Genomic DNA, 22,996 nt, shown 5'->3' with positions numbered 1-22,996 from the left:
CAATCCATCTAACTGTATGTGCATACCAATGGTAGAGTACGATATTTTTAATAAAATAATTAATTAGCAATACATGCTTTTTAATACGGATAAGTTTTTCAAATGACATAGAATAGTAAATAAAAAAATATTTGATTAAAATTAATTTGACATGACAAACGGTTAGCACACGACTTTGATACAAATCAAGAGACATGAAAAATATGACCAAAACTTTGAAAGTAGAGATAGGAAACGAGCAAGAAACAATGATAATAAAAAGACCAACAATATTTGAAGAAAAGAATTTAAGATACATGCATTGTCAAGTGGACTTCGACGACAGTTTCACTGGATATCGTCTTTACTTTTCAGCACCACCAGCACCCGTAATGCTCTCTTCTTTAGAGGTTTTTCCAAAGTCTTCTTCACCAACATCAGATGGTTCCATGTTTAGATCAAATTCAATGACCATTTTGGGTAAACGAGTCTCACCGGAGACCTTCCGGTTGTCATTATAACAAACACATGTAGTTTCCATCACGTCTGAACTTTTCCCGGCCCACCCAGCAGATGGAACATTGGACTTTTCAGCACCACCAGCACTCGTGATGCTCTCTCTTTTAGAGGTCCCTCCAAAGTCTTCTTCACCAACATTAGATGGTTCCATATTTAGGTTAAATTTAGCGGCCATTTTGGGTAAACGAGTCTCACCAGGGACCCCCCAGTCATCATCATAACAAACACTTGTCGTGTCCATCACGTTAGAACCATTCCCAACCCACCCAACAGATGGAACATTTGAATCTCTCACGGTCTCATCTTCAGGACATGCCTCGCCGACACTCATTTGATTAAGATCCATCTGCACCCTGAAAGACATAATTTGCTTATCAATATATGATAGCAATTTATCGATCTCGGTTATGGAAGTATCAGCAAGTTCACGACCACCACGACTGAGTTCAAAAATGAGATGATCCATCTCCAATTTCTCAATAGCCTTTCGAGTATCGGCTATTTTCTTCTCAATCTTTTAGCTAATGGTCTCGATGGATGACTCCGGATCAGCAGCCTTCGGGTCTCTTTCATGCTCTGTGAAAGAGTATAAGTTTTCCACGAGTGGTTGCGCCTCTTGGGTAGATGGCCACACTACAAGTTGATCATCCTCGCGATCATTCACCATGAGACAAGCTCTCCCGTCGCAAAGGATCGTGAGCTCATTTGTTTTCTTGATGAGTTTGGAAAGCCTCGTTTTAATGTTGGCTCTCCTTGCTCTCTGAGTGGCCCAATTCAAGGTCAACGATCTTTTTCTTCCCATATTTTATGTTTTTTCTTTTCTTTTCTTTTTCTTTTGTGTGTGTGTTTGTAAAAAGAGAATCCTAGTTATCTTATATATAGGAAAAACCAAAGATAATATATAAGGAATGTAATAACTTGAAATTATCTCCACACGTTTTGAGTCAAATAATGTTGCATAGATTTCTAGGAAACTTTGTAAAAGCAAACATTAGGGTCGTTGCGTGTCAAAACCGCGTCCTGGTATTGATATTGTATCTAATTATTTTTTGTTTCCTCCTCTATATTATTAATTACCATATACTCATGTAGATTTTCTATGTTTTTTTTAACAATATCTCAATTGTATTTTAAGTAGCATCACCATTCATCACTTTTTTATTATAAATTTTCTGTTTTGTGTTTTATTTAATTTAATAACAAGGATAAATACATTTTTTGTATGCTAAAAATAAAAAGGCATCCAAGAAGATAAAAAGGATACAATGCAGCTAAAATATTCACTGTGTCGTTAATGTATGATAAGAAACAAAAAAAATGTTTTTTGCAGCGTTCGATAGACGGACGACGATATTGCCGTAGCATATGCTAATTTCACCCACACTCGTGTGAATGTGTGATCATTGATTCAGTGTATCACTCCGAACAGCAGGGCGATATATATTAGTGTTGTCCATGCATGGAGACCTAGGAAAATTATTAATTAGAGGGAATTTATTTATAAGATGAGAGTTGTTTTAATGTTTGTGAATACATATAAAATACATCGTGAATTCAAATAATCGTATAAATCTTAATTGTACTAAAGTATATCATTTTATAATAAGTAACATTTTTTTTGTGGAGAGGCGAACTCTCTCTTGATCAAAAATCCTGCATGGCTGCATAGATAACAGCAAATATATGTTTTTTTACGCAATAAATATGTTCTGTTGAATAAGATATATATAGAACGATTAATTTGTCATAAGCTAGCTAGCTAGATTGTATAAATATATCAATAACGTTGTACGTCGTATCGTATGTTGCTGAATGCTGAATCAACAAGAAAAAAACAATGATTGCTAAATAAGTTACTGAACTAATACTAACAAGGGAAATCAATTGCAAAATGCATCATTTCGTCCAAAAACATGACTAATTAGTTCAAGATAACTAAAAGCTAACATCATCACCTCATCCATGCTAAACCATGTTTATGGCAGTAATGCTATAAGAACTATATTGTATAATTTAAAACAAACTATTGAATAACAACAATGGATTACAGTGGATATATATTTATAATTAATAAAATCTATGATTGACTACTAGCCTCTAATAAATGATACGATTAAAGCCTCAATGATAATTTGAATGTGTAAAAGTTAAATAATAAAATAAAAATAACGCCCACTGGTCCATTATTTGTTAATATTATGTAAATTCATCCTACCAAATACTACTAAACAAAACAAATTGAAGAAAGCTATATTATGAAAATACTACATCTTATCGTTGACTCCGGAACGTCTTCATCGTGATGACCAAAAACATATTACATTCTCCCCCAAAACATTCACTACTGTCCTCGTAATACCCATCATTATCTTCAGACGACTAAAAATCACAATCTGACCGCCGCAATGAACGCGACGGTGGTGCCACATGACTCCGGCCACTGGCTAACAACCACCGATAGGATGGGCGGATTAGCTTACGGTATCGGAGTCTCCATTGGTATACTAATGCTGATTACCACAATCACCCTCACTTCTTATTATTGCACTCGAAGCCATATCTCAGCTTCTCCCACGACAACTCCAAGGACAAGACGCCTGCAAAGAGAGGCCAACGCACCTGGCCAAGAACGGTTCTACTTAGAAAACGACACCGTCGTGGTCGAAGTCTCGGGGCTAAACGATGAGGTGATCAAGAGTTTTCCTATGCTTCTTTACGAAGAGGCTCGTGTGATCTATGGCTTGCAAAGGGAACCGAGTACGACGTCGTGTTGTTCTATATGTCTTGCGGATTACAAGAAGACGGACATGATCAGGGTTTTGCCCGATTGTAACCACTTGTTCCACGACAAGTGCGTCGACCCTTGGCTTAGGCTTCATCCCACGTGTCCCGTTTGCCGTACGTCTCCGTTACCGTCGCCGGCGATAACACCTGGTGCTGACGTTGTTCCCTTTTCCCGCCGGCCAATGATGGATATTTGACTTGGTTACGTTGTTTTAAAGAAATTATTGTTGACATTTTTTTATAGAGTATAGTATATATATGTATATATATACATAAATCTATCTCTAAGCTGTAAAGTTTCACGTTTTTTTATTTGGTTCTGCACAAACATGAATTATATACTCTTCTAACTACTAAACAAAGAAGAAGTGGAGCAAGACGTTCAATATATTTTTTATTTTTTTAAAAAGACGTTCATTATTTTTTGGAAAGAGGTGAAAGTTTATATTCATAAATAATAATTCAGGAAAAGGTTGACAAGAATAAGAAAAATAAGTTCACCAAAAAAAAAGAATAAGAAAAATAAGTATTTTAGCTCTAGTCGAAGTTGGCAAGTCATATTCTATTTTATTCGGTGCCAAACCAATTGAGATTATAAAAGAAATTAACTTAAATCTACCTAATCGTTCGTTACGAGGGGTAATATAATATGGCAATATGCGAAAGAAGAACTCTAAAGTAATCTTTAGACCACCTCCAAAGGCAGTCTCTAAAACAAAAATTAGAAGTATTCATAAGAATTAAGTGATTAAAAATAAAAATAAATGTGGTATAATTATTAGGAATACCCCTTATTGAAGCAGCAGAAACATCGCTCCTTAAGGCCAAGTATCCTGTTTTTAATGGCTAAATACTGCAGAAGAAAAAAAAAAAATTCCAACCCTCCGTTATACTCTCTTTCTCTCTCACATAATTATTCTTCTTCAACTAAACATTGTATTATTTCAATCACTTTAAATTTTGTATATTTTGTATTTCAAGTAATGTAATATAATTTTGTTCTTATATATTTTCAAAAATAAATTATATTAATAAAAATTTAAATATTTATTTTTTAGAACTCTTTATTGAGTTCACCATTGGAAGAACAAAAATTAAACATTTTTTTAGAGTTCAACATATTTTTATTAATCATTAAATTTAATTAAAAATATTTTAACACCCTAAAATTAGAAGCTCCCTTTGGAGATACTCTTAGGGCATGTTTATTGGCGTCAGTTGGCAAAGTCCCTCATCATTTTTTATGAAAAAAAAAAGAAAAAAAAAAAAATGGTGCGACGGCAACAAAAACAGGACGGTCCTGCGCACTAATCGCGGGCCCCACTGACACGTGGCGGCCCACGATTGGTTTCCTTCTTTTTTTTTTTTCTAAAAAAAAAATAAAAAAAAAAATGGTGAAGGACGAGACAACCGATAAACAAATTTATTTGATAGATTGTTTGGCTAGTCAAATCGAAGATCTAAAATAGTTATGTATATATTAAAATAAAATAAAATAATAATAATAATAATATCTATATTAAAGTCCAATTTATTTATAAATAATAATTGTATAAACTATAAGACTGTTTGCATTAAAAGAAAATCAGAAAATTCAAAAATTTATTATTAAAAAAAAATGTAAAAGATAAGTGTAGTTAAAATATGATAATGACTCAAATAAGCAATGCATGTTAATGAGTTTATCCTACATTCACACCCAAACAACTTGCTTAACGAAATCGAGCCGTCCGTTACAAGAAACATTGACCTAGCTGAAAATAACGGTCCAGATCTCTCCCTACACTCCTTGAAGAAAAAATATAAAGAATCAGAAGATTCATTCTGCAACTCCCACTCTGCTTCTTCTGCTGCTGCTGTTGCTTTGATCATCACCTTCCTCATAGCTTCAGATAGATTCTCTATCAATCATGTCGAGGATCTTCGCCATTCTTCCTCTCGCTATTTCTCTCTTCCTCCTTGTTTCACCGGTTGTTCGAGCCATCGATGTCCATTACTGTGGTACGTGTTTTTCAATTGAGACAATATTTTTACTATGGTTGATTGAATTCGATCTCTCAAGTTCGATGCTTTTTACTTTTCACTCATATAACTCGGTGTAAAAATTTGATTTTTTTTTTTTTCTGGGAAATTTTGGATTTTTTGAAGTCTCACTTGTGTTCTGCCTGATGATTTGATTTGTAGAGAAGAATGCAGAGTATGAAGTAAAAGTAAAAGAGGTTGATATATCGCCTAATCCAATATCCCCAGGCGAGCCAGCTACCTTCACCATCTCTGCCAACACAGGTTTTGTTCTTTCCTGTTCTTAACAACACTTCTCTTTATCTGAAGATTTCGTGGTTATATTGATGATACCAATGATACATAGATCTTGTGTATGTAGCTGATGATCAGTGTTTGTTATGATAGAAAGACAATTTGATCTGATGCTGAGGATGTTTGTACTCATGTGGTCTTGCTTCTTAATTACCAGAGAGTCTTAACAACATTCTGTTTATGATGTGATTCCTTTGTTTCATTGTTTTGGGGTGATTTACAAAAGGCCGTGAGATTTCGTCTGGGAAGCTGGTGATTGAAGTTTCATACTTTGGATGGCATGTTCACTCTGAGACTCATGACCTTTGCACTGAGACAACTTGTCCTATACAGTCCGGTGATTTCTTGGTTTCACACTCTCAAGTTCTTCCTGGCTATACTCCTCCTGTAAGTTCCATTAGTTTAGCTTTCGTTTCAAGCTTCAATTCAAAGAATTTGTTGCAATCTATTCAGAATAGATATAGATAAGGCTTACCTTGGTATCAGATAACACATGAAGACATAAAATGACTTGGTTTCAATATGTTAATGTTGCATATTACCGTGGAAAATCTTGTACCAAAAAACCGGAAGATAACAGATTCTACGCTTACCTCTCTTGCAGGGTTCATACTTGCTGAAAATGAAGATGCTTGATGCGCAGAAGGAGTTAACATGCATTAAATTCTCGTTCGACATTGGACTCAGATCATCCGTGGCTGACATATAGAGCAACTTCACCTGCATTGGTGATTGTATAGGTAGTTTAGACTAATTGTTATTCTTGCTAATATCGGTTAGGTCAGACCTTAATGTGCTCCTTTTGTTTTTTTGGACACCAATGTGAATTATAAGATATCACCTGGTCTTATTGCATCAGCATCAGTCAAATGCGCTTGAAACGGTATAATTGACAATGTCTAGTCTCAACCATCATTAATTAAAGTATGTAATGCGAAAAGTAAATCAGACCAGATATATGATTAAACAGATATTTGACTAATTCGAATTTTGCAAGCTAGCTAAAGCTAAGCTACTTTACCAATATTACATCATTGCACGTTTCAAGAATTGTAAAAGACAAGACAGGCATTATCATTCTTACCAGACTATACAATTCTAAATCAATCAATGACTCTTACCAGAAAGATGTATAATTCTTAAAGCTCATTATAGCTTCTTCCTTTTTGGTTTTTGTTTTTTTTTTTATCGATCAAGCAAATTTGGGTTGATTGGGTAAAATCATTACTCATGAGTGTTTTGTCTTCTGTAATTGAGGTGTGAGTTTTATCATCTACATTATTGGTAGTAGCAATGACCCATCAAACAAAAACAAAACAAAGAGACTTTTTTTCCTTTTCTTTTCGTTCTGATGAATACCCATCAAGAAAGACTTTTGAAAGCTAACCCAGAAAGTGGCTTTTGAAAACTTTATTCATCTAAATTGGGTACCCACACGTTAACCAAACAAGAAACCTGAAAACGATAAACCCATTACTTGTTGTTTTCTTTGGTGTACCCGATCTTATCTTCATCAGGATTCAATCTCTTCACCCTCTTCTCAGATTCTTGAACTGTGGATCCAGTTTTTGCTAAGCAATGAAGGGAATGAAGGAAAGATTGGTGAAGAAAATCAAACTCATCACCACTGTCAAGACGTTGAAGCACGGCTTAGCTCTTCATAAGAGTAACATTGATCGCACAATCCATCACCTAAGAGACGAAATAGTCGCTGAGTCTGGTCAAAGCAAAAGTTGTGTTACACCAACACTACTGGAGCTTGAGGATGCAGAGGAACAGAGTCTTGAAGAAGAAAGAGGGCTTCTTTTGGAGTTTGAAGAGAACTGCCCACCCGGAGGAGAAGACTCGGTTGTATTCTACACCACGGGCCTGCGAGGAGTGAGGAAAACATTTGAAGCTTGCAGAAGAGTGAGATTCTTGTTGGAGAATCACAAGGTGATGTTTAGAGAGAGAGATGTTTCCATGGATTCAGAGTTTAGAGAAGAGATGTGGAGGTTGCTTGGTGGGAAAGTTACCTCTCCGAGGCTGTTCATCAGAGGTAGGTACATTGGAGGAGCAGAAGAAGTCGTGGCATTGAACGAGAACGGTAAGCTTAAGAAGCTTCTACAAGGAATCTCGCAGGTTGACTCGCCTTGCGAATCTTGCGAGAACGAACGGTTTCTGATATGTTCTAGCTGTAATGGAAGCTCGAAGGTGCTTGTGGATCATCACGTTGAAGAGAGTAGTAATAATGATAAGGTGTGGACGAGATGCAGAGAATGTAACGAGAATGGGCTTGTGAAATGTCCTCTTTGTACGTAGTTTAAAGTTATAATAACTATCTGATTTTAACTTTGTAAAACGTTTTGTGTCAGGACTTGCTTAATCCGTTAATCGTCTATTTTTGTATTAAATAAGCTAAAAAGCCAAATTTGAAAACTCAATTCTAAATTTAAGGTGTTAACTATTCAATCTCTCATACAAAACTCTCTCTATCACTGATACCCAACTTTCACATCCCAAGAATACTGTAATTACTAAAAGCTTTCTCTCTTTGGGGATGTGGTTAATATCCTTTAATCAGCCGTAGTATAGACTGATACGAGAGGGATGTCAACGTCGTCCTCATTCTCATCCTCACAAGCGACTACAACATCCACGTGACGTCTATAAGCAGGCAATTCAACCATAGCCACGTCTCTTGCAAGATCCACCACTCTCCTGTCCATCCTCTCTTTATGCCTTGGGAACATGCTGTTGAACAGTAAACAGCTTCCGCATGATATGCTGTATGCGTTTAATCCTTTCTCTTTTAGCCATTCTAGCAATTCTCTTAAGCTCGGGTTTCCCTTGATCACCCACCGGTCCCAAACAGTCCAGCTTTGGTCTTGGTGCTTCACCACTTTAGGTGGAACTGGCTCAGCGATGGAGAAGAGTGGAAGTGCTAAGTTAGCAAATGTGTTTCTGTAGTCTTCCACTTTGTGTGACCCGTCTAGGACCTTGTACAGCTCAAGGCAGACAAAACCTGTTGCCATTGCAGTTGATGTTGCAATTGCGGGTATGATTCTTCCGGCTATGAACTTGGCTTTAAGTTTGTCCACCTCGGGTACGCTGTAGTTCCTTGCTCTCATGTTGGCTAGCCCAGCGATCATATCCATGTGGTAGTTGGTATCGTCATCCTACGAACAGCATAATAATGTTAGTTTTTTCCTGTGGTAGTCAAAATACAGAATTTGTAAATAAAGTTGGATACAATTATGATTCACCTTTTCAAACTGGATTGCCTTCATCCTGAACTCTGGCTGCAAGCTCAGCCTGCACCGCTCTAGTTTTGCGATTAGTTCATCGATGATTGCTGCATCATCGACTGAAGCTGTAGACAAAGTTGTAGCCTTCTCGTCTGTCACAATATTTGCATCTTTCCTCGGCTCAAAGTCGGGAACAATCACTCTTTCCACAGCATCTGCTAGTCCCGTTGGGGTTTTAGCCCATTCCGGAGTAGGGATTCCGAATGTTTCTGCACGCAAGATAGATGCAGCCATAACAAAATTGATATGGCTCAGGTCGGTTGGAGAGAATTGGAGCGGACGAGGGAACCTCTTTGGGGCAGACCAGAATGGAGCTCCTGTACTAGTAGCAGCGTCCTCGGGAAATGTGTAACACAACTGCTTCACACGGTTGGCGAAGTAGTCCTCAAACCTGTAAGCAAGCACTTATGTTAAGAGATGAGAATCAGAATTTTATAGTCTCAATGAAAGGTCTGAGCCAAGAGAGAGTACCTCAGACGGGCCCAAGTTATGCAATCCTGGAATGAATTGCACTTTTCTTTCTCGAGGCACTCAACAACACGTCCCAAAGTATCCCTAGCCTGAGCATCACCAGCAGTTCTCATCGCTTTCATGTATTCAATAGGATTTGAAAGGTAGGCATTAACTTCAGCTGGTGTCTTCTCAAGCAGACCCTCGAATTCAGAGCGAGCCCATGTCAAGCAATGGTCAATGTTGTGAGGAAATGAGTGCACAGTGCACATCGGGGCTTGTTTCTCTGGTGGGTCTCTTGAGGCACCATAGTTTTCAGTGAGATGAGGGATAACCATCTGTGTGTTGCACTTCGCACCTAGGGTTCCTGACTCAAGGAGAGGCTTCTGGAAATACACACACCTTGAATCAACATAAAGCCTTGCAGTAACATTGTCTAGCGCGTTGACGACAACTGTCAAATTCTCCCAGAAGTTGTCATCAAAGACATTCTCGGTCTCGGGTCCAACACGGTTTTGCAGAGCATCAATGTTGAGACACGAATTTATTCCAGCTGTTGCTGTTGCGGCAACTGTGGATTTAGCCTGTCCTATGTTCCAATCTCGAAAGAGAAACTGACGACTCAGGTTGCTCTTCTCAATCACATCATCATCGGTGACAGTTAGTTTTCCTTGCGTGCCACATGACACACCCATCAAAGCCAAGTTCTTTAAGAACTCGCATCCAAGAGCACCAGCCCCTACAACGAAAACCCTGGCATCCTCGAGCTTCTTCTGCAGAGTAGACCCAAATACAGAGATCTGTGCATCGTAACGGCTATTTTGTGGTCTAAACTCTGATGCATCAAGAGGTTCCTTGGGGAGTGACTCCACCGAGTCAAAGTAAAAGAACTGCACAAATAATGTATAAACTCATTACCCAAATACCAAGTACAGCAGAAATAATATTAATAAGACGAAACTTTTAGACCAGGTATAGGCTTGAGTACATGGCTATATAGCATAGAAGAAAAGATTTGTCAAGAAGTGGACGTTTAACATACAAAGACTAAACAGATGTGTGATGTGGCCCTAAATATTCAAACAGAGTCTTTACCTGAAAGAGAGGATGGAATTTCCCAGAGCATGCCTTGACAACCTCCTGCCCAACAATGCCACCAAATATTGCAGCCATAGGATTCAGAACAGCCCTGGATCCAAAAGCGAAATGCCGCAATAGTTTAGAGTTGACATCTTCCAACCTTGCATCACCCAAACTCTCATTAATATCAGTTGCAATTTCCACTAGTTTCTGAGCATCTTCTTCTGAACCAGCAAGCGGAAATCGGCCTGCTTGAGATGAAAACTTATCAAGTGCTTGAAATGCTAAGTGGAGAAGAGGTGGCCGGTCAAACTTTGAAAAGTCACTTAGGAGAAAGTCGCCTGGATCTTTAAGTGCTTCTCTAAGAGGTTTAAAATTCAGCACCTTTGGTTGTTTGACCTGAGTCACAATGCCACCTTTTATATATCCCCCATAGTTAGTGGTGTCTTCCTCGAGGGTAAATGAATACGGCTTCACATTTTTAATTTTCCTTGGTTTTCCATCATTTAGCTCTGTCATCCCCTCAACTTCAGAGAAAACGACAAGATTTCCATCCTCAAACTCGAGCCTCTCATCATCGACACACGATACAAATCCAGGATCTTCATTGCTAACTGAAGCAATGATACCAGAGTGTGGTTCCTCCCCATCAACATCAAGAACAGTAAAATGAGGTCCAAAATCACAAAACAAAGACCCAAACAGGCCCCTAACATCAGCCTTGATGAATGCAATAGGGGGCTGATGACTATGACAATAATCATCAAACTCTGTCGCTTTCTCAAAAGAGATATCCAGAAATACCACAGCCTGCATCAAAGAGAGAAAAAGAGATCAGACACTATTTATTGAGAAAGATATGAACAAACTAAACACTTTGTACTTTTTGTAGAAACATTTTCATCAAGTTCACTCAGCTCTTTATCTTTTGTATATAATTTCTCGGACAAATCATCAAAATATTACTGACAACTAGAACTAGAAAATGAAGATAAACCAAATAAAGGAAGGGTTTGGATACCTGGAAATCAGAAAGCTGCTCTTTGGTTAACTTCCCAGTCAAAGTTGAGACAGCTACGGCATTGTTGAGTTCTTGCAACTTGTGAACAGAAGCAAGTGCCCTATTCTTACCAATGTCCTCCTCCGTGAAGACAAAGTTACTAGATAAGTCCCATAGCTCAACCACATTTTCATCATGAAGAGTCACTGACTTCACACCAGCGAGAATAATATTCTTGGCTAAATAAGAAAAAAATAAAAATCATCCATTACAAAGAAGGAAATGACGAAGAGAAAGAAGACATAAATCAGTCATTAGTTCATTACAAATATAGTGAATAAGCTTTCCGTTATATAATGCCTCACTAACTAATCAGGGAATCAGGAATTAACAAGTTAATATACCAATATTACAAGCACGACTTCAAATGCCCAAAGGTACACACAAAATCAAACAGCTTAATCAAGGAATACGTTTGCTCAAGCTTGAAGCTCTTTAATAAGCAGCAGGACAAGTAGATTAGTAACATGCAAGTGAGAATCAGCAACGAAAGAATGAGCAAATTAGAAACGGAGGTTACAAAAAGCGTTACCAATCTCAACGCCAAGGCCTTGCATCCCAGAGATGAGAACGTTGGAAGCGAAAAGCCTCCTCATAGTCTCGCGGCCGTAAACAGCGAGCTGCCTGCTGTGAAGATCTTCGTCGATCTCATGATTGTTGGAGTTGTTGTCACCAAACTCGGCCATGCTCATCAGCGTGTCGTCACCAGCGGTGCTGCTGTTGAAAGCGAGGCCGGTAGAGTTAGAGACGAGCATCGCAGAGCCATCAGAATTAGTAGAGTCAGTGTGATCGATCCGTCGCTTCTTCATCGGCGACGAAGAAGCAGATGCGATGACGTTCTCCTTTACAACGAATGGTTCCATGGAGTAACTGAAGAGAATACGTATACAACAAATAAACAAAAGAAGCCTTGGAATAACAAACAAATAAATTCCGATAAATCGAGGAACGAATCTGTAGGAAGAAAGGAGAATCGGAGAAGAAGAAGACGAAACCGTACCTATTGTGAGAGAGAAGATCGGAGGCGATAAGCGGCGAATTTGTTGTTAAAGTAAAAGGAGAGAGTAAGCTTTGGCTTTTGTGTGTGTAGGTTGTGTAGAAGCGGCGGTACATAACACAATGTGGGCGAAGGAGCTGAGCTGATGGGCTTTGAAACTGTGCTGAATTCAGAATCAGCCTGTTGTTGTGTGTGGTAAGTTTTTTTGTTTTCCTTTTTTCAGATGGACCAGCTTATTGATAACTTTCTGGTTTTGGTCCTGTGTTGTAACACTAAACCGGATTTGAGTATGGACTAAAAATTTAATTCAAGTTAGGTGTGATTGAAGTTTAAAATTAGAAATTGTTAAAATCATTCAAGTGTAGGTAATAGTAGTTGTTGAATATTTGAATGCGTTACGAAATTTAAAAGTAAGTATTTCAAATAGTGAAACGATAGCATTCATGTGTAGAAATGTACCTCATGAACTCAACCATTTTGGCATCAACTAAGCCCATCATAGCGGTTGTGAGCTAACATGTGTTTTGGCAATTGATAATGGGAAGTGTTGTCTGGCTCCAGTCTCCATCACTTGTCCCAACAAATACAATCTAAGCTCAAACCTAAGAAAATTATTGTTGATGATTAGTGTGAATTGTGATACAAGAAGAAAAACATGCACACATGAACGCGGAATATCAAAACCAAGAAAAAGCAACTCTGAATCGCATTAAACAAGTCCAACCTCCCTAGAAACAAACATTGAGGTGTTGATAACTAACCGGTTGGATTTTGGTTTGAAATCACAATCAAAAGACCTAGAATTTCCTTTGAAATAAAATCGGTTCGATTATGGTTGAACCGGATTAGTCATCTTAAATTTACAAACGTATGGTTAAGCAAAAGCTCAAGCTCAAGAGTAAAACTTAAAAGACATGAGTTGATCGCTTGGATTTATTCTTCTGCAGAATCCTCCTCTCTCCGTTTACTTCCATACATAGCCTGAAGCGATATTTCAAGGTTCTTCCTCCTCTTCTCTGTCTCTACTTGCTTCCATATCTTAATTTCTCATCAGTAGCTAATGTCTCTGTCTCTTTTATATGGGGAATTTATATCTGAGATCGATCGTTTTGGGTTAGAGGGAGGGAGCTGAGAATTTGATCACTGTAGCTCGATGAATTTTGTTTCTGCATTAGTTAATTTGCTCGCTCTTGCCTTGTTATCTGTTAATGCACGCAACGATGCTGAGAATTCTAGAAACTAGGGGAAATAAAACAATCGTAGCCAAACCCCCAAAAAAGGTAGTGTACATTTTACATTGATCAATTCGTTATTTAGATTATTGCTACATTCATTTTGTGGTCCTTGCCTCACCCAATTTCTCCAAATGTTTATGCATTTTCCAACTCCTGAATACATTTTGGTGCTAAAGTAATGATTAGATTCACTATCTTACTATTTGTATTGTAAAGTTTGTATCTTTCATTCTATTGGGATTAGTTTGTGCTACAACTGTGTCGATTTCTAATTGAATCTAATGTTTCTCTATCTCATTTGATTTGTGTATTTATTTAATAGTGTTCTTCATCACATGGCCTCCTTTGATGGGCCAAAGTTCAAGATGACTGATGGCTCTTATGTTCAGACTAAGACCATTGATGTTGGATCATCAAGAGACATCTCCCCGTACCTTTCACTTTTAAGAGAAGATTCGATCTTGAATGGAAACCGAGCCGTGATTTTCGATGTATACTGGGACGTCGGAGTTCCTGAAACTGAAACCAAAACCAAAACGTCAGGATGGAGTCTGTCATCTGTGAAGCTGAGCACAAAAAACCTATGTCTCTTCCTTCGACTTTCTAAACCGTTTCACGACAATCTCAAGGATCTGTACCGTTTCTTTGCTTCCAAGTTCGTCACTTTTGTAGGAGTGCAGATCGAAGAAGACCTAAACTTGCTCAGAGAAAACCATGGTCTTGAGATTAGAAATGCGATTAACATTGGGAAATTGGCTGCGAAAGCCCGTGGAACTCTGGTGCTTGAGTTTCTTGGGACAAGAGAATTGGCGCACAGGGTATTGTGGTCTGATTTGAGTCAGCTGGATTCGATTGAGGCCAAATGGGAGGAGGCAGAGGCTGAAGAACATCTTGAGGCTGCAGCCATTGAAGGATGGCTCATTGTCAATGTTTGGGATCAGTTATCCGAGTAATTTACTACTTATCTTTGTGAATTGTGATAACTACTTTTTTCTTTTGTGTTCTTTTGATGAAATGACTTGTAATTTTGTGACTGAATCTTAAGTGATCCGTTTGTATGTTGTTTGATGCGATCATCAACAATTCACTAAACAAAAAGTCGACAGTTTCAGAGAAGTAGAACACTCGTCATTCAGTGTGAAACAAACTACAGTATGTGTTTTTTTGTGTTGGGTTGATTTAGGTAGATATATATGTTTTTGCCTTATCTTTAGCTCAAGATTAGCATTATAGGTCGTGTAATTTGGTAGAATGAAACATCATCAAACTTTTGCTAAAAATATTACTATTTAAGTTGAAATGGAATGAAATTAATTATATAAAAAAATGATTTTTCATTGGTGGCTTTACTATTAAAAAGCTCACCCAAAGTGAATATGCACTACTTAAATTTAATAATCTAGATACCAAATTTAAGACGGAGGACCCCCAAAGTTTTTTTTTAGTTTCAACTGTATTATCATCACCTTCCTATTTATGGCCACTTTTGTTTGTTCTGTAATATGTTCATAAAACAATGAGATAGAGAGTGAAGTTGTGTTTGACAAAAAAAAAAAAAAAAAAAAGAGTGAAGTTGTGTGATTAATATAAGAGGGAGAGAGAGATTAGATCTTCCCACCTATCTTCACTCTTTTCTGACACCGACACATATCCGTCCCCTCCACTACTGCCTTAAACCCTATCTATTTCTCAACTAGCTTATGCCTAATCTCGACATTAATCTCCCTCATTACGCATCATCTCCTTCTTTTATTGGAAACTCCGACTTTTCCTGGATTTGTACTTCCTCGATTTGAATTTTCTCGAGAGGAAAAAATATCTATTCCACAAAAAAAACTTTCTCACTCTCTTTCTCCGTCTTGTCGGTCACGTTTTGTTCCTCGTTGCTAGTAATCAGCTTTTCTAGAACGCCTCGAGGTTGGGGCTTTCTGTGCTAATCCTCTTTTTTCCTTTTCTCTGTAAAATTATTTTTTTGATCAAATCAGGGGATTTTAATTCTTCTTATCACTTACTGATTTTGTGGATTGGTTTGTTATTTTAAAGGTGGAAGCTTGAGATTATGCTGAAGAAACAAGAGATCTGTGAATATAGAGATAAATTGGACAAGACCTTGTCTTCTCCTGAACTCACCAATCACGACTCTCTCAAATCTCTTCTCAGAAACCAGCTTAAAGGTTGTCTTTTGCTGCTATTCGAATCATTCTTTTGGGGAATTAAGACTACTATTATATTAACACACTTCTGAGAGATTCTTCGGTTCTTTTTGTTTGGTTGGTGTGATGAATTTTGTAGGGTGTAATGAGGATATATTGGATAAAAGAACAGATGGTGTATCCAAGTTACTTTGCAAGATTAGCAGTGTATCCATGACGGATCCTCATGTCTCTAAATCAACCAGCGATGGTGATTGGAAAGTATGTGACTTCAGCACACAAACATTTTCTATTTTTGTCCACTGGTGATTGATCTTTGATTCTAACGATGTAGCAAAAAAGTTTTTTTCTTACAGTTGAAACATGATCTTGAAGATTGCCGTGTGATGTACCGTGAAGGGCTCGATGGAAGTCCTTTTCATACTATGCTTGTTGAAGGTTACATGGATGGGCCTATCCACGAATGTAAGTTTTTTTCTTTTCTTATTATGATTGATACCGCTGATTCGAAGTTTAAAGATGCTTCTGCAGGTGATATTAATTGTGAGTTTTGATGCAGGTTTATGTGTATCTTGGGAAACAGCTCTCTACAATAAATGGTGAGCAACATGATCTCTCATTGCCTCGATGGACTACTGTTTACTTTACTCATTTTTTAATGGTTATGTTGTATATAGGTGGCCACAGTTTTCATTTCCGCCATTCAGGATCTTAAAAAGCTCATGCTTGCTAAAGGTCGGAGTTGGTGAACAGATTTGTTTAGCGAGGTTTGTTTCATTTTGAGAATGAGGAGGAACTTTGTTTTTCAGTTTGTATGTAACCTATTAATCTTATGAAGCTAATCTTGACATATCTGTATTGTGGGAAGAAAGGATGAAGGTACCATGGCCATTGACGGACAGAGAGGTTATCTTGCATTACTTCTTTTTTGAATTCTTTAAAGATGGCTTAGTTGTCATCCTTTTGAACACGGTAAAGCTAAATCCTTCTCGCCTTTTTTTCAACTTACCTTGGTATTAAATGTGATATTATCTGAAATCGATTTTTGTTTGGAACTTTTAGATCTCTGATTTAGATAGCATTGGAGTTTCCTCTAAGGACATTGTTATACCTGAATCACCGGATGCAGTGAGAATGGATCTTGTAGGCGGGTTTGTTTTACAAAAGGTTACTCCACAGAGGAGTTACTTCAGGTTAGTGACAATTGTAGTATTGAACATGCTAATTGTCATTGATTGAGCCTAAAATAAAATCTAGCTCTTGTCAAAATTTGTAGAACGATAGGGGATATGGATATAAAGCTGGACTTGATGCCTCCATCTCTTATTAATTTTATAACTAGGCAGCTCATTGACAACGGTTTCAGACTCTACAAAAAGGTCAGAAAACACAATTTGTTTTGCTGTTTCAATGTTTTGGTGCAGTGTCAAGGTAACATGCGTGATACCGTTTTCTTATTTGAATGTAACAGTCAGTTGCTTCCGTAGCTAAATTTGATGAAGATTACAGTAGAGCTTTAGATGATCCTTTGTACACTAAGATACGTCAAGCTCTGTATTCAACTGATAAAACCATCGAGGAAGGACCAAAGTTTGAAGTCACTCAAGTAAATGGCAATTCTCTGCCAAAGAACGAACACAATAATCATGGAGATGCTAGTGAAATCAAACCTGTCCACTACAGAAAAACTATTTCAGAGATTAAGGAAGAAGAAGATTCTTCTGACGAAAGCGTTTCTTCAGTTGATAAAAATAAAATTACCAAGGCTCATGTTGATATGAGAAGACAGTTTTGCGTGAGTCCAGAGGTAGAACAAGCGTTAGGGACCCTAGATAGAGTTATATACATGGTTAGAAATATAACACCTGTCCAAGAAGCCGAGGAATTGTCGCCTGATAGATCAGAGGACAAGGCAAAGCAAGTAAGTTCGTTAGAAAACATTTTAAGTGTTCCTCAAAAATCACAGAGGCAAGATCATTCAAACTCGACGGTCACACCAGAAGAGACGAGTAATTTTGGTCAAGAAGAGAATAGAGAGAAGGAGACAGGACAAGAGAAGGGGGTCGTAAACAAAGGTAAGAGCTCCAGCTTGCAGAGAAAACGTAAAGCTCGCTGCTTTGCTTTCAGGTCCTGGCTCTGAAGGGAACCCCAAAGTTTTCATTTTCTTGCAAGGGTTTTTGTGAGACGAATACGAGAAATAAATAGGATCATGTTTTACCTTTTTAGTCGTAAGTTTCTTCTCAGTTGTATGATTTATGCAAAAGTGTGCGTGCATTCTTTTTATAAACTTGTGTGTTTAGAAAAAAAAGAGATTATTATACGAATTTGGCGAAACTAGTTCCTGCTGACAGGCTACTCAGCCTGCCGCCAAAATAAAGAGTAAACCGAAGCTTTGAGTAAACGGTTCGGTTTGGTTTCTCAATTTGGGTTGGTTTTACACCCAAATTTTATTTTAATTAACTAAAACCAGTTGGTTTAAGAGAAAATTATACTCACTGCCACGAACAGTGTTATTTCTTTTAAGAAATGCCACTTTCAATTCAATCTCCTCTACAATGCCACATGACCCACTTTTAACTCATTAAAATGACAATTTTATCCTTAACTAAAACCTTCTCTCTTTTCTTTCATTTCTCATCTCTATTAATCTATTCTTTTTTCATCTTCTCTTACTTTATTCAACAACAAATCTCTCTACAATTCCGGCGGACTAGTTCCGGCTGACCATTTTCCGGCGTACCAGTTCCAGCGGACCATAACCAGTTCGACGGACAAGATCCGACGGACAAGATTTGACAGACCAATTTCGATGGACCATAAACAGTTTCGTAGCATAACCAGTTTCGACGGACCAGTGCCGACATACGAGATCTGATGGACCAATTCCTGGGGACCATATCCAGCAAACCAGTTCCGACAGACGAGATACCGATGGACCAGATCTGGTGGGCCGGAATCGGTAGACCAAAGTTGTCTATCCTACATATCTCTTGAAACAACAAATAATTGAGTAGAAAATGAAAAAAATGATGCATTTATGGAAGATATCCTTCAACGTTCTATCTAGGTGTACACTTTGAATCACACATTTGTGTATAGATGGACTAGATCCGGTGGACTAGATCCGATATCTGTAATATGTCAATTTTTGTTTCCTAATTTATTGTCCATCATACGTATATAGTAAAATAAATCTAGTTTTTCATAAACGAACTTGTCCACAATACATGTGTTAGATGAATAAAAAAGAAAATTGTCTATAATCGAGTGTGGACAAAAAAAAATTGTCTATTAATTAATGTCTATAATTAATGCTACAACTGTCAAAATGTCTCATCTCAAGTCAGTTTTTTTTTGTCTTTTTCTTCCGGAGTATTTTTGTCTTTTATAACTATACCATTTATACTAATATGGCACTCCATAAAATACTAGAAAATAAACGGCACTCTCAGTTTTTTTTAGTTTAAAAAGTGGCATAACTAATAATATTCCGTTGGTTTAAATCACAAAAAGAGAAAAAACCCTAATTTCCTATTTCTTCGAAATCCTCAAATTCACTCTCGTTCTCTAATCATCATCACTGAATTGTAGTCACCGTCTCATCATCGCATCGTTGCTGTGGATTTCAAGTCGAACGGCACTTTGATGGATTCAAAGATCACCAAGAACTCGTCTACTTCGAAAGATCCTTTCTTTTGCTTGAAATGGCCATGGGATTCTAACAATCAACCCAAATCATCGAGCCCCTGCGACTTTCAAGGACCGTGGATCTTCAGATCGATGCAAAGTATTGGCTCTATTGCTCTCAGCTCCTTGACTTCACTTGGCCAAAATCCAAACTTTAGACCGAAGAAGAAGGCTTTAAGCAGTAGTGAGCAAGGAGAAGCAGAGCAGAGGGCTTTTGCAGCTGCTTTAGCCAGCCAGAAAGAAGCCACAGTACTTGAATTTTACTCACCTAAATGCAGACTCTGCAATTCGTTGCTCAACTTTGTTTTAGAGGTAGAGAAGAGGAACTCAAATTGGCTCAGCATTACAATGGCAGACGCAGAGAATGAGAATTGGTTTCCTGAGGTATAATAAATAAAAGCTCCCTCTCTTTTCTCGTTGCATACACTAATTACAGAGCTTTTTGTAGATTGGTAAGACTCAAGATTTCACCTTTCTCTGTTTTCATATTCGCAGCTTCTCCACTATGACATAAAGTATGTTCCTTGCTTTGTTTTGCTGGACAAAAATGGACAAGCTTTGGCTAAGACAGGAGTTCCAAGTAGTCGTGCTCATGTCATTGCCGGTATCTCTCATCTTCTCAAGATGAAGCGCCCACCATCCAAGTAGTGAAACTATGGTAGATGATTTCACATTTGATGCAAACAAGGAATTTCTTTAAAAGGCTGTGGATGGTTTCTTTTTGGTGCATATATAAAACTTAAACTGGAATCAGAATCGCTGTTCTAGTATTTCAACTGGTACTAATGCTATGGTATATATATGTTTTTGTTCTTCAGATAAGATCTCTGTTACTCCTTTCTTAATATTTGCATTCTGCATTCTCAATATATACTTGACTTGAACATGTGCATTCTCAATATTTACAGTAATTAAGTATATGATGATACAACTTCTATAAATAAATACATCAGTTTAACACATACATGATACATTCAATAAAATACATAAAATACATCAAAAGATAATACACACAATAGAGATTATTTTACATGAAATTATCAAATTACTCAAGAAAATTATTGTTGTTGTGTGAAATTATCTTTCTATTGGATTTCTATGTGGTAATTTAAATCTGTAAAGATATACAGTATCTATCTTTGTAAATTTACTTTTTTATGGTTTCGGATTTATTAAATTAATTAACTGGAGAAAAAAGTGTATTGAAAAGAAAAGGAAACTATGCTCTCTGGTAAAAGTAAATCAAACAAAAAAAACTCTAACCTTCACGATATCTTTTCTCCCAAGGTAGGTTATCTATGTTTCTTGTCATCTACAAGTTTAGGTGATTTAATGTTTGTTTCTGCTCTGTGATAATCAAATTACACAAAACTGTATAGTTTGTTAATCTCATTGTTAAGTTTGTTAGATTGGGAAAATTGATTGAATCTGTTTTTAAGGTATGGCTATGGCTGCCAAAAAGGTGGAAACTTGTTCAATTAATAGCCTACCAGATGAGGTTTTGGGTCAGATCCTGTCGTTAATCCCTACGAAACTTGCTGCTTCCACGTCAGTTCTCTCAAAACGGTGGAGGAATCTGTTGCCTCTGGTTGAAAACCTTGATTTCGATGAGTCCATGGTCGTTTATCCAAACAAAAGAAGAACATCAGCAACTATTGGTGATGGTGGTGGCTTCCTTGATTTCGTGGAAAGAACCCTTGTATTGCTTGGTGATTCTCCCATCAAGAAATTCTCTATGAAGTGGAAATCTCAAATCGACTACTCACGGTACAACGATCTGATCCGCAATGTGCTCGATCGCGGATCTCTGGAACTACACTTGTCATCAACATCCTATCAATATATAAAGCCTGAGTTCTTCTTCAGCAAGACGTTGGTTAAACTCACTCTTTCCCATGGATGTTACTTTCAAGATACTCTTCCTCCCGACGGTGTGCTTTTCCCTGCACTCAAAACTCTCTCTTTCGTTCAAGTGTGTTTTGATTCTGGAGATGCCGACCCTTATGACTGCCTCCTCACCTGTTGCCCTTTGCTTGAGGAAGTTAACATATTTGCTGGTGATCCTTTTGAAATGGGGGGTTGGAGAAGATATATTTGGAGTTCACCCATCCAGAGACTATCCATCTTTTACCGTTTTCATGATTTAGATGCCCACGACTCGGTTATCATTGAGACGCCAAGTCTTGTGTACCTTGACTACTCTAGCTATGTCTCAGAAGATTATCAGTTTCAAATGGATTCGCTTGTCGAGGCTAGACTGGATCTTATTCTGTGGAAGTATAATGATTATATCTCACCAGTAGATGAATATTATGGGTATGATTCTACAAAGGGTGATGCCTGGGGTGATGCAACCAAACTCATTGAAGCCATAAGGAATGTTGTGACCCTCCACTTGTCTGCTGATTCTCTTGAGGTCACTTTCTTACTCTGTCTCTCTAGCTCTCTCTTTTCTTTTCTTCTTGTTCTTGTAGTTTTATATTGTTTAGTCGCATATATTTACTTGTTGTTTCAGTTATAGCCATGAATTTGTTTGTGTGATCTGATCATCAGGTGTTTCATTGCTGCTGTAAATCTATGCCTGAGTTCAACAACCTCGTTAAGTTATCTTTTGAGAGCCACGAGGAACGTGATTGGCAAGTATTGCCACTTCTGCTCAAGAAATCTCCAAACCTAGAAACTCTAGTCCTTAAGGTCTGAGAACTAACAAATCTATATTATCTCTCTCTCTTGTTCTGTTATGTTCTTCTAAGTCTGATGGCTGTTGTTATCCTTTCAGGGTCTTGTGCACAAGATTACAAAAGGATGTGGGGGTGTATGCCCTTGCAAACGTGTGAGGAAGAAGAGGAAGAAGAAAAGAAGTTGTTTATCCTCGTGTGGAGCGAAGGTGCTAAAGGTTTATGGGTATGGAGGAAGTTGCAGAGAATTGAAACAGATGAGACATTTCATGGAGAATTTGAGGTGTCTTGAAGTTGTGAAGGTCCAAGTTGATAATGGAGATAAAAAGTACGCGGATGAACTAACAAAGCTCCTCCAGACAGCTTCTTCCAAGTGCAAGATCCAATTCATTTGAGTTTGTCCTGTTTTCATTTATTCATATATGTTGTCTTCTTTCTTTGGATCCTCATTCTTCTCCTTTGATGAAAGATTTCAGAGTTGAGAGTCAATGCTACGGAAATTATTGATAAAATTTCATCATACTACACCTTAAACTCATCTTAAACTCGTCATCATATTCTCCACCTTGAATTAATTGGTAATTAAGTATGATGAAAATCAGAAAGATCACTAATTCTAAAGAATGTATTGATTAGTTGGGTAATCATGATTTCACAGCTCCTGCTGAGCAGGGACTAACATTGTTCATCTCTTTTGTTAAATATTGGGGGGGGGGGGGGAGTTCCGGTAGTTGTGTTAGTTGTCTCTCTCTATTTGGTACTTTGGTTTTG

At 37.6% G+C, this 22,996-nt stretch overlaps 8 protein-coding genes across 10 annotated transcripts; 7 read left to right on the top strand and 1 right to left on the bottom strand.

The window, feature by feature from the left end:
• Positions 1-2,868: 2,868 nt before the first annotated feature.
• LOC17883657 (putative RING-H2 finger protein ATL71) lies at positions 2,869-3,479 on the top strand. The gene has a single exon (XM_006290038.2). It carries the CDS (start codon positions 2,904-2,906, stop codon positions 3,477-3,479), a length of 576 nt encoding a protein of 191 aa, XP_006290100.1. The 5' UTR covers positions 2,869-2,903.
• A 1,645-nt stretch (positions 3,480-5,124) lies between these two features.
• On the top strand, positions 5,125-6,453 carry LOC17881340 (phosphatidylglycerol/phosphatidylinositol transfer protein). The gene is made up of 4 exons (XM_006288783.2): positions 5,125-5,283; positions 5,467-5,568; positions 5,825-5,985; positions 6,203-6,453. Exons 1-4 carry the CDS (start codon positions 5,193-5,195, stop codon positions 6,305-6,307), a joined length of 459 nt encoding a protein of 152 aa, XP_006288845.1. The 5' UTR covers positions 5,125-5,192; the 3' UTR covers positions 6,308-6,453.
• Positions 6,454-6,991: 538 nt separating this feature from the next.
• On the top strand, positions 6,992-7,911 carry LOC17881382 (uncharacterized protein At5g39865). The gene has a single exon (XM_006290031.2). The coding sequence runs from the start codon at positions 7,177-7,179 to the stop codon at positions 7,897-7,899; it is 723 nt and encodes a 240-aa protein (XP_006290093.1). The 5' UTR covers positions 6,992-7,176; the 3' UTR covers positions 7,900-7,911.
• Positions 7,912-7,963: 52 nt separating this feature from the next.
• On the bottom strand, positions 7,964-12,627 carry LOC17883533 (ubiquitin-activating enzyme E1 2). Its single transcript, XM_006286877.2, has 7 exons — positions 12,476-12,627; positions 12,008-12,345; positions 11,437-11,654; positions 10,431-11,225; positions 9,357-10,225; positions 8,844-9,276; positions 7,964-8,756 (listed from the first exon to the last, which is right to left on the bottom strand). Exons 1-7 carry the CDS (start codon positions 12,586-12,588, stop codon positions 8,154-8,156), a joined length of 3,369 nt encoding a protein of 1,122 aa, XP_006286939.1. The 5' UTR covers positions 12,589-12,627; the 3' UTR covers positions 7,964-8,153.
• Positions 12,628-13,370: 743 nt separating this feature from the next.
• LOC17883961 (uncharacterized protein At5g06450) lies at positions 13,371-14,823 on the top strand. Of its 2 annotated transcripts, none has more exons than XM_006288612.2 (2): positions 13,371-13,471; positions 14,030-14,823. In XM_006288612.2, exon 2 carries the CDS (start codon positions 14,043-14,045, stop codon positions 14,658-14,660), a length of 618 nt encoding a protein of 205 aa, XP_006288674.1. In that variant the 5' UTR covers positions 13,371-13,471; positions 14,030-14,042; the 3' UTR covers positions 14,661-14,823. The 2 variants fall into 2 exon arrangements, with proteins under 2 accessions (XP_006288674.1, XP_023636790.1); XM_023781022.1 differs by lacking the exon at positions 13,371-13,471 and adding an exon at positions 13,505-13,752.
• A 448-nt stretch (positions 14,824-15,271) lies between these two features.
• On the top strand, positions 15,272-18,184 carry LOC17881342. 2 transcript variants are annotated; one of them, XM_006287542.2, is made up of 10 exons: positions 15,272-15,624; positions 15,751-15,881; positions 16,000-16,121; positions 16,217-16,325; positions 16,420-16,459; positions 16,538-16,627; positions 16,733-16,832; positions 16,923-17,053; positions 17,137-17,239; positions 17,332-18,184. In XM_006287542.2, exons 2-10 carry the CDS (start codon positions 15,767-15,769, stop codon positions 17,998-18,000), a joined length of 1,479 nt encoding a protein of 492 aa, XP_006287604.1. In that variant the 5' UTR covers positions 15,272-15,624; positions 15,751-15,766; the 3' UTR covers positions 18,001-18,184. The 2 variants fall into 2 exon arrangements, with proteins under 2 accessions (XP_006287604.1, XP_023637146.1); XM_023781378.1 differs by lacking the exons at positions 15,272-15,624; positions 15,751-15,881 and having other exon boundaries at positions 16,030-16,121; positions 16,203-16,325.
• Positions 18,185-19,349: 1,165 nt separating this feature from the next.
• LOC17882638 (thiol:disulfide interchange protein TxlA homolog) lies at positions 19,350-20,416 on the top strand. The gene is made up of 2 exons (XM_006290033.2): positions 19,350-19,931; positions 20,043-20,416. Exons 1-2 carry the CDS (start codon positions 19,506-19,508, stop codon positions 20,193-20,195), a joined length of 579 nt encoding a protein of 192 aa, XP_006290095.1. The 5' UTR covers positions 19,350-19,505; the 3' UTR covers positions 20,196-20,416.
• A 493-nt stretch (positions 20,417-20,909) lies between these two features.
• On the top strand, positions 20,910-22,724 carry LOC17881358 (F-box protein At4g27050). Its single transcript, XM_006290068.2, has 3 exons — positions 20,910-21,963; positions 22,101-22,241; positions 22,327-22,724. Exons 1-3 carry the CDS (start codon positions 20,989-20,991, stop codon positions 22,618-22,620), a joined length of 1,410 nt encoding a protein of 469 aa, XP_006290130.1. The 5' UTR covers positions 20,910-20,988; the 3' UTR covers positions 22,621-22,724.
• The last annotated feature ends 272 nt before the right edge of the window (positions 22,725-22,996 follow it).

This window comes from Capsella rubella, unplaced genomic scaffold, assembly GCF_000375325.1.
Source record: "Capsella rubella cultivar Monte Gargano unplaced genomic scaffold, Caprub1_0 scaffold_6, whole genome shotgun sequence".
Taxonomy (NCBI): domain Eukaryota; kingdom Viridiplantae; phylum Streptophyta; class Magnoliopsida; order Brassicales; family Brassicaceae; genus Capsella; species Capsella rubella.
The sequence above is the reverse complement of the archived record's forward strand: the minus strand, read 5'-3'. Positions and strand labels throughout refer to the sequence as shown.